The sequence below is a fragment of the Chlorocebus sabaeus genome, chromosome 24, assembly GCF_047675955.1.
Source record: "Chlorocebus sabaeus isolate Y175 chromosome 24, mChlSab1.0.hap1, whole genome shotgun sequence".
Classification (NCBI taxonomy): Eukaryota; Metazoa; Chordata; class Mammalia; order Primates; family Cercopithecidae; genus Chlorocebus; species Chlorocebus sabaeus.
Genome location: NC_132927.1, coordinates 9,566,186 through 9,580,933, shown reverse-complemented (window position 1 = coordinate 9,580,933; position 14,748 = coordinate 9,566,186). Strand labels below are relative to the sequence as shown.

General features: G+C 39.7%; 1 protein-coding gene across 5 annotated transcripts in view; it reads right to left on the bottom strand.

The window, feature by feature from the left end:
- NPAS3 (neuronal PAS domain protein 3) overlaps positions 1–14,748 on the bottom strand; it is an 862,608-nt gene that overhangs the window by 437,409 nt on the left and 410,451 nt on the right. For all 5 annotated transcript variants that reach the window (XM_073010914.1, XM_073010913.1, XM_073010915.1 and 2 more), the window contains one exon: positions 2,046–2,128. In XM_073010914.1, coding sequence (XP_072867015.1) covers positions 2,046–2,128 — 83 coding nt within the window. The remainder of the gene's footprint in view (positions 1–2,045; positions 2,129–14,748) is intronic.

Here is a 14,748-nt window from a genome sequence, read left to right as displayed (position 1 = left end):
TGCCACGCTTCACGTAATATGATTTCTAGTTTACTCACCAGTCTGCAGTCTGGTTATTCTACTCCAAATGGCATCCAGCTGTCTAGGTTGGTGTGATGGCTGATGCAACCATGGTGTGGTGTCTGAATGTGGCCCACCCAAAATGGGAACAAGCTTGCAGCCCCATTCTAGATCCTATATCCTCTCAATGAAGTATAATGTTGATTTAGTGTTTGGGAGAGCCATTTTACATTATATATTTATACTGAGTTTACGTTTGATTCAAACTCCTAAGTTTGTGTTAGTCTTCAATTCCTGCAGTTACTGAGACACCTTACTCATAGTCCTGTGGAGTCATGATTTCCAGAAAGAATTTAGAAGATAATCTAGGACTAGTCTCTGAATAATTTTTCATTGACTAAGTCTTAGGTAACAATTTCTGACTGCTTCAGAATAGAAACAGGAATAGTCCTGAATCACATCAGAGTCTACTAATTTATATGTCATGGCCCATACAAAACCTATAATAGAGATTCTGAACAAAGTATGTGTAAGAAAAAAGGAAATAAAAATTTGAAGACCTAGAAAGAAATATGATCCTTTCTGTATTCTTGAAACTAATCCTAGGTTGCAACAAAGGTAATTCAAAATTGTGAGTACACAATAGAATAGCAACTCCCAAGGTGTATTTCAAGAAACATCAGTTCTATGAGATATTAACAGATGTTAATGGATAAATGAGAAATAGGAGTAAATAAAAATATAAAGTAAGACTTCTCAGGGCTTTAAACTTGCAAATGCTCAAGGTGCTATCTCAGACCTGATGGAACATCAAAATTATCTCAGAAGACTGTTAAAAACCACCAATTCCTGGACTTTACCCTATAAACTCTGATTTAGTAGGTCTAGATTGAGGCCCAAGAATGCATCCTATGAACAAGTGTTGGGTGATTCTGAAACTGCCAGTAAAGGCACTGCTTTGGAGAACCACCAGGATTGACTATGAGCTTTTTTCTTTCTTAAACGCAGAATCACATAATAGTTTCCTAATGCACATACTTGAAAGATAATATGCTAAATTTAATATTACTTTTGACAACCTAGAAAATGAAAGCACCATAAAGGCCCTATTTATAAACTCTGAATGAACAGCGATCTGGAGTATGTTTTTATTTTACTCCAAAGTTTATCTCAGAAAAACATAGCTACCTTTTCCAAATACAGTAAGCGGCCTACATATCCCAAACTTGTCTGCTTCTCCAATTCTATGTAAAAAGGTGTATCTTTCACAGATTAAAAAAAGTGGCCATGGCAACATTTATGCTGGGAGCAGTACCAATGTGGCACAATTTTCTATGGTTGAAGGCAGAAGTATTGAATCAATGGCAAAGTCTTAGTGAAAAAAAAAGTTTTGAGTAAGTGAGATGATGAGTTTGCAATGAATTTTCTCTAGGGCTAAGTAACTACAGTTTCATCTTAGTGAGCTTTAACATTTATTTATCAAGAAGTTCATTGGCAAAATCAATTATTATTTGTCTCCTTTTACTAGCATTTTTAAATATACTATATTTTACCCTGATAAATTTTCTAATTTGGGGAAGCAAACATTAAGATTAGAAGCACTCACAAATACGAACTCAAGCAAAGAACTGAAATTTGGCGACACACAAAAAAATCACAGTACTTTCATAACGAAACTTTGCTCTCCCAAAAACAATATATAGCTCCAAAGATGCACACATAGATCCACTTACAAATACGGCACGCACACAACCATTCTGGGAACAGCCAGTTACTACACATTGCGCATCAACTAAATAGTGCAATTCATCTAAATTATTTCAGCACAAATAATACTTGCCCTCCCTTTCTCATTAACATTCTCTCAAAAGATGGCTTTCTAAAAAGAAAAAAAATAAACTCATAAGAATTTCGGAATTCCAAGATAAAATTACAACAGTCAAATATACAGCTGACATTTAAAAAAATTCTCTTTTAAAAAAGACTAAACATATGGTTTTTTTCTTAGTAAAATATAAGCAAGTTTCTTTTTGTTTTAAAAGTACCTGCAAAATGTGACTTCCCAAATGTGCTTCAAATACTTCAATGGCTAGTGCACTGGGGCTTCTCCTTCGCTGTGCACCTATAACTTAAAAGAAAAAGAAAGAAAACAGAACAATTAAGTTGGAGCTCTGATTCCTACCTTCAGCTTAGTTTCTCTTGAATGGCATCATTGACTAGTATAACAATGAGATCTGAACCACCACCCAGTATTAATTTTAGTTCTGAGTTGTCTAAGCATAAAATAGCCTAGGTTGAATTTTCAACCTAGAATATTGACTTCTAGAAACATCAAAAAAAAAAAATACATTCAGATTTTAAACATTTTCCTTTTGGATGGTTTTCCGTATACTGGAATAAAAACATGTCGATGTTCAGGTTCCTTTAAAATAAATTAGTACACTGTTTTTCTTAAAATTAAGGTATTGATTTTTTTAAGCATCTGCATACTGCCTTATCTCCCTCCAACCCCACCCCAGAGAAAACTAAACTGCTTACATCTTCTAGGCTAGAAAAAAACAAACAGGAAACTTTTTGTATTTTCTAATGCAAAAACTTCATCACAATTTAATCAGCACAACATATTGGATAAGACATTCTCATTCATGATCATTTGCACCAGTGTTAAGCATCCTGAGATGGCTGGATTTCACATTTACTGCATATTCATGTGTAACTATTCCTATAGGACTGACAAGAAGCCCAGGTAGATCCTTGGCCAGCATGTGCCTCACCAGGACAGTGACAGTTTCTTATCTGGAGTTCCCGAACACTCTTGTTTTCTCACTAAGACTCAATCCTCTTCCAGGCAAGCTTCACACGCTTTGCCTGCAGATGCCTACCACACAAGGAGTCCTCATAATCCTTAACAAAAGTGGGTTTAATGCATAATAACTGCGGAATTCAGAATTGAGTGTCATCTGTTTATGATTTTTTTTTTAACGTGGGGTGCCAATTTGTTTTAAACCTGTTCTTCTGCCTATTTTTTCTTTCTTTCTTTTTTTTAATTTAATGGAGTATAATTGAGCAATGAACTATTCACAGATCAAGCAGTCCCCAGAATCGCAGCAGATTCAGAGAGACTCCAGGGATGCGTTGTGGTCAGAACAAATTTATAGACAAAAGGGGAAGTAACATACAGAAATCAGAAGTGAGGACATCATAAAAAATCCATTCTCTTTACACTGATTTATGAAAGAAAAGATTCAGATGCTTTCTATATTTCTAACAAGTAAATTCCCCATATCTTCCTGCTTTTCTTGAAAATTTTATTACAAACCTCTGCTCTCTCAAGCCCAGATACTACTAATTGAAAATAAAATCAAAGTCCCCTGCTTTCTTACTTCTAGAAACACTTTCAGCTAGTTGATAAGAAAATTCCAGTGAAATACTGCTGGGATAATTCTGTTGCATTTCAGTTACTAAGTTGGTCAGTTGGCTCCATAGCTTAGTAGGGATTATAATATAAATGCACTTGTGATTATTGTGCTCCGCAAAGTAGGGAGTTCACCCCTGCAAATGTGAGTTTGTGTCTGCAATGTCTGCAAGGCACTGTGAAAATGCGTGTGTGTTAAGTATCATTATTACTGACAAGAGAAAAATAACAGACGCATTTTTTTCAATGGGAAAATTTATAAAATATAATTGAAGAGTGATTATTATCAAAAGAATATTCCAGCTGGAAGGGATCTTAGAGATCTCTACTCCAGCCTCCTCATTTGCTTCAGAAGCAAAACACACAACTAAAAATCTTAAAACAGAAAAATCACTTTACTATGCTGAGATTAATCTTTATTATAAATATAGACATAGGGTTTTTACAATTTTAATATTCAGATATACTTAAGACAGTACTACTGTGTGTATGTGGGTGTGCACATTTCTGATTAATTTCCTATTCTAACATGCACATTACTCCCTTCAAAACTCCTTTGGCATTTTTGATAATGCAGCTGTCTTGCTGAATACTGTTTTCAGTTTCTAGAGTGTTAATTGCACATTATGGTAGCTTGGTGTGAATGATCCCACATGAATAAAATCTGCAGCCTTTTTTTTTTTTTTTTTTTAGATTATGGGGGTGGGTGGCTTTTGGGAGGGAGAAGCGGGGAGTTGAAAAACTTCTCAAGTGTCCACTCTGTTTTTGAGGCAGTAATTAGGATTCAGAAAGCTCCTTATTAATAGCTCATAATTGCGGGGGGGGGGGGGCACTTCAGGGCCTCCAATTACAAAGTTCAAAATAAATCACTGCACCTCACCAAAAAAAAAAAAAAAAAAAAAAAAAAGGCCTAATTTTAGATAACAGAAATCATTCTACAAAGAACTGGATTACGAGGGGGCCAAGGGAATAACAGCCACCAGATTATAAGGAACCCTAAAACATCACAGAAAAGTTCACTTACTTAGGAGGCCCAAGATGAAAGCTCCAGTAACAACATAAAGCTGCTGAAATGCCTTCTGAAAGCATAGAGGCTGTTGTCTTCTGTGGGGCTGTGTGGGGGTTTATTCAAGTCTGGCTATTGATGGCCTTTCTTTTCCTGCCGTTTCTCCACTAGGGTTCAGGCTGTGCTCTGAGGAAATGTCTTCATCCATGAGTTCTATCTGTATAGTTATTCTTTGTTCTCCAAACCCCCTAGAAATCTGAGTGTGCACCCCCATACACGCTAGCATAATATACAAGTATCTTGCAAGTAGTTTCATGCTATTCTATTCAATGGCATTTTTATGTCACTGGAACTTCTCTCGATTTATATGTTTTGCACTTACGCAGGTGATGTGGGCTGTAATGACAGTTCCTAATTTTACAACCAACATAAATATGTTAAACAGGAGCCCATTATGCCCCTGGTAGGAGCCCAGCTTTAACTTGAGCATTAATGCTAACTGAATAGATGTTAAATATGTACTTTTTATCTTGCACTTATCCTATCACATTTGGCATTTTGAGAACTGAGACAATAATCTGATAACTCAAGAATACTGCAAACACAGGTACTTTGTTTCTCCGTGTTAATCTCATTATGTTTATAGAGTATCACTAATGATCTAAAAAAAACTAAAGGAGCATTTCCTCAATGGGATCTGTCATCCTCAAAAAAGTAATACATTGTTTATGAAGCTCTCTCAGATTTCTGTATTTTGGAAATTGACAGTGACTAAAACTATCTGGTAGCCCAGACATACTGTACACTTATTATTGCAGAATGGGTCACTGTTTCAACTGATCTGACATATTTCATTTATTTGTTCGTTCAACTAAAAGACTATTTTCTGATATTTAAAGAACACTAAAAAAATTAACCTATACACACACACCACACACACGCGGGGGCATTGCTAAATAAATGGAATGTGCAACCACTTGTCTGTGAAAATTATGTTACAAGCTCACTGAGAGTGAGACAGAAGAGCTACAGGAGTTGAACAGCTTATACAAACTAGTATGAAACAGACAGCCCAAGTCATAGGAATTCAACTTAAAATTCAATTCAACATGTACTAAATGCCTACTTGATGTTGAAAATTTCTAGCTAATATAAGGTAACTAGTGTTACAAAACCTAATAAATAGTCCAAAACATTTTTAATGACATTTAAAACAAAACTAGGTCTGGTATATAATTACCAACACACACCACAACTCTACTATTTCATGTTTTACAAGGGTTAAAAATAAAACACCTAGAGTTTTAAGAGACTTTAAATGGAAGAGAAATATACAGAGAAGGGTTTATTCATTTTTTAAAAAATCAACTAGGAAAATTCTGATTGTCTCAGAAATCCAAAATGATCTGATGAATCATTAAGACTGTGCATTTGGCCTTTCTCTCATTAAAAAGGAGAAGATACACAGGGGAACCACAGTCTAAAACACGTATCTGAAAAATTAGTTTTGCCCCTCCACAATGTCAGCAGAGAAGTTCTAATCTGGATCCTTCAGCATAACCTCACACGGTGGTCTTTGAGAATTAATTCAGTGCAGTAAAAGGCAACCCTTCTTTGGGGAATACACCAGGCCCTCCCAGTCATATTCCTAACCGGTGCTCCTCACCTCAGGGGAGGTACTCACGTGAGGAGGGCTGAGGATTAGCGCTCAGTGGGAGTTTGACCTATTCAGCCGAAAGGTCAGCTTGCCATGGAAGAACCCATTACAAAACAGAAGCAGGACAGCTCGGTGGACACACATAATGAAAGGGGAAAAGTCACGAGCCCTACTTGCCTTGTGCCCTGCCCTTTCCCTTCATAACCCCAGCTCCTCGCCAGCATGGTTCACAATGGGAAGGTGGACCACAGGCAGAGAGCCACAGAGGGGCTTGCTATTGGAGGGATCCCTTGAAGAAGGTATTCTGAAGTGAAGAGCAGTGTGACACTGCGAGGCAGGGTTTCCAATGGATTGTTTTATTAGGCCAAGGCAGTCACTGGTGGACAGGAAAGATCGTTTCAGAGGTATCTTGTTTGGAGAACAAGATAATGTTTCTTATCCTCCCCCATAAAGTGGAGGGCAGTACGGCATCACGGGCAAATGTAGTCTTACAGTTCGGCAGGTAGTATCTCAGGGCAAAAAGGCAGGCTTCATGCCCAGTTACTCCTGAGAGCTACCCTCCGAATCCTTCATCTAAGGGGCAAGGATCTGTTCCCACACTGAGCCTGGGGGAAGGGAGCACTAAAGGGCGTGCTTAATGGAATCCCTGGACATTGACTCCCTGGGCTTTGGCTGAGCAAAGTCAGGAGCTGAGAAAGAATGGAATATAGAATGCTTAATGCGTCTTTCCATGGCTATAAAGAAAAGGAAAGGGATTTCCCTTGAAGAATCTCAATTAGCCTTCCTCACTGTAGGGCCAAAGAAGCCAGGAAGGGTTTTCCCAGGAGCCCCAGAAGTTCAGGAGGTATGTATGAATGTGTGTATCTGTTTCCCTATCAAAATTAAAATTTCTCAGTTTGCATGTAATATAAGCTAAGTCTTTATTCTGAAACTGGCTCTCACCACTCTGCCTTCTGTGAGGTCCATGTTCACAAATTGTATTCTTTCAATACAAAACTCCTCAGTGTTTGTGCATGCCTTAGACACGGGTAGATTTTCAGGTTTGGAGAAGAAACTGAAATAACACTGGGTACCAGCTAAACCCATATAGCAATATGACAACTGAAATTCTGTTGTTGAAAGCATTGTATGTGAAGTTTTTATGCAATATCATTTCACGCAATATCTATATATATATATGATGCTCTGTTATTTGTTTTCATATATATATGAAAACATATATATGAAATGTATATAAGAAAACAAAGAATAACAGTGCTTTTTCAGTGTACTTTCATCAAGATTAGTGTCTACTATTAAAATATAGGATAAATGCTGACTGTAGAAGAGAAATAGGGACACGCATTGTTAATTGGGCACATGATTAATTACATATTTGATAAATAAATACTAGAAAAAAAAACTCATGTATTCAGGAGTAGTACACTTTGGGTTTATTTTTAAATTCCTATTTAGGGGATTTTTAAAAACAAAAAATCTATCTTCATAATTCCTTAGACCTACTAACATGTTAGACCACCAATTTAGACAAAAAAGAATACTTAATCCAATGCAATTGAAACTTTAAGAAGTCTTATGATGATCCAAAATTTTTTGATGTAATACATATTTAAATATCTTCCACCATTTAAGTATGGGTTGACTGCATTAGGTAAAATAATTAGGGACCACGTGACTGTGTAAGTTTTAATACTTATAAATGAACTGCTTTTGGGAAAAAAAACCCATGTCTGCTTTTCTTAAAGAAGTATATTTATATTGCTTCAACTATTAAAGAACTAAGGGGAAAACATATAATGTCTAATTGATCTGTTTAGTCAAGGGAGTGTTTACTATGCACTTCTCATCTTCTTGAGAATTAAATAGTATTCATATGATTTTTGAATATGCTTATCATTTTCTACACTAAAATGGCATAGTCCTCTAAATGTGAAATAGCAACCAAGTATCACTGTAGTAAGTCTTGAAAATGTTTTTGTATATTTGGTCAGCAAAAATTACAGGGACCTCTTAGTACAAAGTTTCCATTTTAAAGGTTCACTTTGCCCACCCACCTTTCTTTTCCATTGAGGGAAATGAGAATTCCTAGGCAGATATTTCTCCTTCTGTAGCTGGAAAAGGGGTAAACGGCCCTTCTCCAACAATCTGGTGGTTACTATAGGAACTACTGTATGTCCCTCACACGGTCTACATATGGGGTGATTAACATTCTTCAAGAGAGAACCCCACTTCCCCTTGACAATGAAATCCTTAAGGCAGTGGGTTAAGCTACTGTTTGGAGTGACAGCACTTGAGGGAATGAGGTCAACATCTGACAGTCAACGTCTCAGAGGACAGAACCTCAGGAAAATGCAGGCATGATCCACAGCCTGGGCTGAAGCGTGGGGAGTGGGGTACATGAGGGAAATCCTCAAGAGATGCAAGGGGTCCTGAGGAGTGGACTGGCCTAAAAGAAGAAGACATCCCTGACGTACCTGGGACTCCAAACGTGCTCTTTCTAATTCAAAAAATATGGTAGTTATTACACAACCATTCCAATTTTACTTGCTTAATTATTCCAGAAGAACAATGACTATAAAAGAGAGAGTACTCTTTTTTTTTTTTTTGGACTTTAGTCCTTAACAACTTAAAAAACATCCAAGGCTTTCCTAAGTATTTTTTGGGTTCAACCACTTGATGTCACAGGGATTGATTTTGGATGTAAAGCTTAAAGTTAACTATTTAATTCCCTTTACACAGTGAAAGAAATGAGAATTTCCTCTTTTTCTTTACAAAATAAATGAAAGGTAAAAAGTTAGATCATCCCCAAAATTAATTCCTATCTTTAGATTCCCAGCAGAGATATGGAGCATGCTGGGGTGTATCCACCACCTCCCTCCTGCTCCCACCACCCAATTTGGGGAAGTTTGGGGAGTGAGACAGTTATAACGTGACTTCAGAATAAAGAATATAGAATAGGAAGACCTTTGAGGGCTAGCGAGTCTTGATTTTTAATCTAACATGAACAGACCAAGAAGACAGAAACTAATTTCTTCTGGTGTCAGGGCTATGGTGGCAAATAGGTACCAAGCCTCAGGCTGAGGCAGGCACTTTGCGGGGACTCCGGATGTGAAGCTGACAAAGATCCAGTCCACTGGGTGACGCAGACCTGTGTGTCAGAGGAGGCCAGTGGGCCATGCAGAGTGGGCAGCACAGATCCCTGTCCAGGCTCCAAGTCCGAACACATTCCTGATGTAAGAAGGTGCCCTGCTTTCTGAGTACAATCCACAGGTTCTAGCTTTGAACTGCTTCTGTTGTTGTTTAAATTCTTCTTCCAGTGAACACTTTCCTCTACAAAACACCTACTGTATGTATGTCAGGCAGGGATACCATGTGTCTATCATGAATTAAGCCCACGGTTCACAGAAAGACACCGTAAGCTCTCTGATAATGGCTCTCAAAGGGAGGGACAAAGAGAACATATCAAATTTGGGATGTGAATACAGCACTAACTTCGCAAAGTTTAATACTTGACTTTTCATTGGTAGAAATTATCTTCCCTACAAATACACTTAATTTTTTTTTTGAGCAGTTAAATTTTTAATGAGGGTTAGATTTGGTACACTCCCTCGAGGGAGGAAAGGATGATTACACTTTCATTTTGCAAACTGTCTTAAAAGCCTTTCCAATGAGTGCCGCTTTACTGCCGTTACCTCCTCTGACCTCAGCAGCAAGCAAACAGTTATGGCATGATTCCACCCAGTAGGAAGGGGGTGGAGATTACCACTGAAATTGTGCAGTGTCAGTTGCACTTGCTGGTAAAAGGAAGACGTCCACATCTGGTATCTTGATTTTTTAGTTTTCAGTCGGATCCCAAAGCTTCGTGTTATGACATTTGTAACATCTGCTACAAATACTGAGGTAAGTCAGGCACAACCTTATTACTTCCAGTCTAATGCTCCATTCACCCTCTACTCCTTCGTAGGCCACTGATACGACAGGGAGCTAACGTTGATTCTGCAGGGAAAGCTTGTGTTTCTGTGGGAGAAAGAACACAAGGTCTCTTGCCTTCTCCCTCTTCCCTCTCCTGTTCCTCCATTCATATATTCAGTCATCCTCTCTCTCTCTCTCTCTCTCTCTCTGTCTCTCTTTAGCTTTTGGGCCACATCAATGCTTGGCATCATGCTCAGCAACTTGTTTCCTGCCAAAAGAAGAGTCAACATAAAGAGTTCTGTGAAGCAGTGGGGTATTGGCCCAAGGGACACAAGACTCTGCTTATAACAGCACCTGCTATTGAAAGGTCACCCCAATCAATTTCCAAAGCTCAACAGTCTCAAGCTATGGAATTACATTTATTCATCCAAAATGTAGTGAGGCCTTATAATACGGAAGGTATTAACCCCATTGATCAAAGTGCTAGGGATATAAGCCAGGCTCCTATTTCCACTTCTAGATACACTGGCAGAAGAAAGCTAAAAGTATCCATGGGAACTATTTGTTGAGCCTCTATCTGTGCTGGACACTGTGTCAGGGAATATAAAAATGAAAAGGCACCCCCTAACCCTCCAGATGATCAGAGTCTAGTGGGACACTGACATATAAGCAAATGAACAATATTCAATAAAAGTACAACTCTCAGCTCAGGATGGAGGTGGGGAAAAGTGGAGTCAGGGAAGGCCTCAGAGTAAGGTACTGCCAGAACAGGAGTATGGAGTGAAATTACATGAACAGTGCACTATCATGGCCAGGACCCTGGGATCTACTGATGAGACATGAAGGCAAGGGCAAAAGCATGTTAACATAGCTACACATGCATGTTCCAGGCACATCATCCTGCCCACGCCAACTTGCTTTCTCTTAAGCTGCAACAATGATGGACTGTCATATTCTTAGAAACTTGAGGGACTGGGATTCCACTCCACAGTGCCTTCTTGGGGCTCAATACTGCGTAACAGTCGCATAATTACAACTGGTAAACCAATGTTCATTCGGCACTGTCCAAAAACCTCAACTTTACAATTCTCTCTCCCCCTCCACCTAAACACCACTGCTTAGATGAAAACCCTGACATGTACACCTGTATCACAGCATCTGGCTTGGCACCGTGCTGGGCAACCGAGTCACCAGCCAGACTATTGTATCACCTCTGTATTCTGAAGGGCACTTCTGTGATTCAAGTCACTTACTGTAGAATATCTGATACATTTCCAGGATGTGCTTGTCCTCTCTGCTGGGAGAAGGAGCTCAATGGGAGGGGTCACATGATGGGGAGACAACTGTGCACAGAGGAAAGGATTGGGGTTCTGGAGTCAAGCAGACCAATTTTTAAATCCTCCATTTTTCTCTAATTAGCTGGGTAGTCTTAGACAAATTAGGTTCCACGGACCTCAATTTCTCATTCTGTCAAAAGGGTTAATGCCTCTTACAGCAGTTGTGAGAACATGTGACATGCCCCGCCCTGATTTAATTTGCTCTCCTGCAGCTTATTTGCATAGTGTTGTCTCTCCCACTAGCATGTTACCTTTCCAAGCCAGAGGACTCATTTTGTGCTTTACTGAAACCCAGTATTTAGAATTGGGCCCAGAACGCAGAAGGCACACGATAAATACTTGTGAATGAGCGAACACTCTAGAGCACAGTGCCCAGCCCACAGGGGCGCTCGGCACATGTCAGCTCTCTCCTCTTTGTTGTGAAAAGTAGAGGCTGGGCCAAAGATGACTTTTCTCAACAACTATCTTTATCCCAATTTTAACAGGAATATTAGAAATTTTTTCCCCTGTATGTTGTCACCAGCTCCTGCCTTTCCTACAGTGTGCTATCAAATCTATAGTGTCACCACAAACCCTGCGAGCCAACTGCAATCAGGGCCTCAAACCAGTGCAAACATTTCACACACACTTGGGCAAAAAGCCAGCAATTCACTGAGTGTCAGCAACTGCCCACTGAATTTTCTTTTGAAGGATTCACTCATGCCCTATTCCAGCAGTAATTGGCATTCGTTTTAAGATGCTGAATGCCTCAGACATAACTTGATGAGATAAATGTACATAGCCACCACCACTGCAAACTGAAATCAGCTCTTACAACCCCACCATCTTCCCTCTAATTTCACATAAACAAAAGCCCACACAATTTTCAATGGTAACTACGCAGGAGCTAGGTCTTACTTATGTTAGCTGATCAAGGTCTGCATCACCCTTGCTGCCTGACTGTTGGATACCTACAGAGGCTATGATTCAGGGAAAGTTAGAAAATAAGTAAGAAAGATGAGCACAATTTGGAGGGTGCAGATTAGTAAACAGGCTTATAAGACTGTCAGACCTAGAATCAAGAACATATCTAAGCAGTATTTTCATACTTATCACTACCATACAATGAATTAAGAAAAAACACTTAACTTGAAGACCTGTTATTTAGACTCAAGGCTGAGTTCAAGCCTTTCTCTATTAGAGGTTCTTAATACGTTTCTTTCTTTGAATAACAGGGCTGTTTAAGCAAACCCTCTTCATAAGATAATATTCAAACATAACATTTTGCATATGCAATTACAAAAACTCCAGAGAGCTTCTGAAACACAGCCATAGACCCCAAGTCAAGAACTCTTGCTTTAGAGAAGAGCCAAGCACCCACAGATGCCCTGTGCCATCAGTGGGACTGAACAACTGATTCACTGAGTGAATGAGTAAGTAATCAAACGAATACTCAAATGAATGAATGCAAGGAGATCCAGTCAAGAGAGAATGCACAACTAAGTCAGATACTTGTATTCTGTGAGGAGACTGTGGGACTGAAAGCAGCAGCCAGTTAGTTGGTTTATTCACAAAAACTGCCTTGTGGAATTATATACTGCTCCTCCCCTTCTAAATGCAGACAGAGGGAGGAAAGGAAAAAGAGATAATGAAGGTTTGCAAATGAAGTGGGTACAACTGTGCAATCAATCAACATTTTCTGAAAAAGAATCTGCATCACTTGCCAAAAATTTGAACTGAATAACTGAACTAGAATTCTGATGAGAACGGACTTTGCCACTAGCCAGTCATTTTTATTTGTTTTCCAGCTGTCTTGCTTCTCTTTTCCAGGAAGCCAATGGTCTCTTCAGTGTGGCAAGTTCAGGCAATGGGAACTTATTTAACCACGATTCAATGTATACTCTGTATTTCCTATTTTAATAAAACTTTACTGAGTGCTTACTCAGTGCCAGGCACTGTTAGTTGAAAAGGATATAATTCAACCATTCATCTAAAGATCCACTGAGGGCCTACTAAGTGCCAGGCCATGGACCACCAAAGAGTGAACAAAGGAGACAGACAAATGGGCCTGGCATTCTAGTGGGGAGCCAGACGACAACAATAACAGCAACAACACATGCACATCTCCATCTAAGCAGTGGTATGAAGGAACAGTTTTAAAAGGGGAAGGGAAAAGAAGGGACAGAGATTTCTGTATTCCATGGAAGATCAAGGAAAGCCTCTCCAAGGATATAATAGGAATAGAGGGACATGATGTCCAGGTGAAGGGAAGAGAAAATGTAAAGGCCCTGAGATGAGAGAAACTTCTCAGGTTCACAAAATGACAGGGAACCAGTACCCTCAAGGAACTTAGAGACTCAGGAGAGAGAAATACAAACTGTAAAAAAAGTAATGGTTGGCTGGGTGCGGTGGCTCACGCCTGGAATCTCAGCACTTTGAGAGGCTGAGGCAGGCAGATCATGAGGTCAAGGGGTCGAGACCATCCTGGCCAACATGGTGAAACCCCATCTACAAAAATACAAAAATCAGCCGGGCATGGTGGCAGGCACCAGTAGCCCCAGCTACTTGGGAGGCTGAGGCAGGAGAATGGTGTGAACCCAGGAGGCGGAGCTTGCAGTGAGCTGAGATTGCGCCACTGCAATCCAGCCTGGGCGACAGAGCAAGACTCCGTCTCAAAAAAAAAAAAAAAAAAAAAAAAAAAAGTAACGCTTTACTTGGAGGACTGCAGGAAAAGGAGCATCTAACTTCAGTGAAATTCAAAGATGTAAGAGAAAAGAGAGCATCTGGGCTAGACATGAGTATTAGTTTTCCAGGCAAACAAGCCATGGATTGGTGGGGATGAGGGGAGCATTTGGGTAGAGAGAAGAACACATGCAATGGCACGAACTGCTGAGCAAGACACAGGAGATTCACGCATGGAGAAGACATATTGGGCCCAGTCACAAATGGCCCCATCAACACTGCAAAGGAGTTCTCAGTTCACACATGGCATTCAGCATCCATCTGAAAAGTTAGAGCACAGAGGGACACAAGCATGTGTGTGTGTTGTATCACCCGAGGCGTAGTGCAGAGGGTGGAACTGTGTTTGGAGGAAAGCTGAAAACGTGGCTATTGCACGGTCTAGCTAATAAATGATGACGTGTTGACCCTAGTAACTAAGTTAGTAAGACTGTAGAGAGGGGTTCAATTCTAAAGGTATTTAGGAGGTAGGATTAAGAGTGCTTTGTGATTAACTCCTAAGGGAAAAGCGAGAGTGCAGTACGAATTCCAAGGGTCCGGGTTGGCACACAGCATAATGGTTTCTTCCTTCCCTGTGATAGGACATTGAGGAAGGCAGGAGGGTGTTAAGGAGAAGATGGGAAGTTGAAGGGAGGTGTCTTTAGGACAAGTCCATCGTGATGCCTAAAGGGCCTGAGGCGCAGAATTGAGTTTTTGGCTGAGA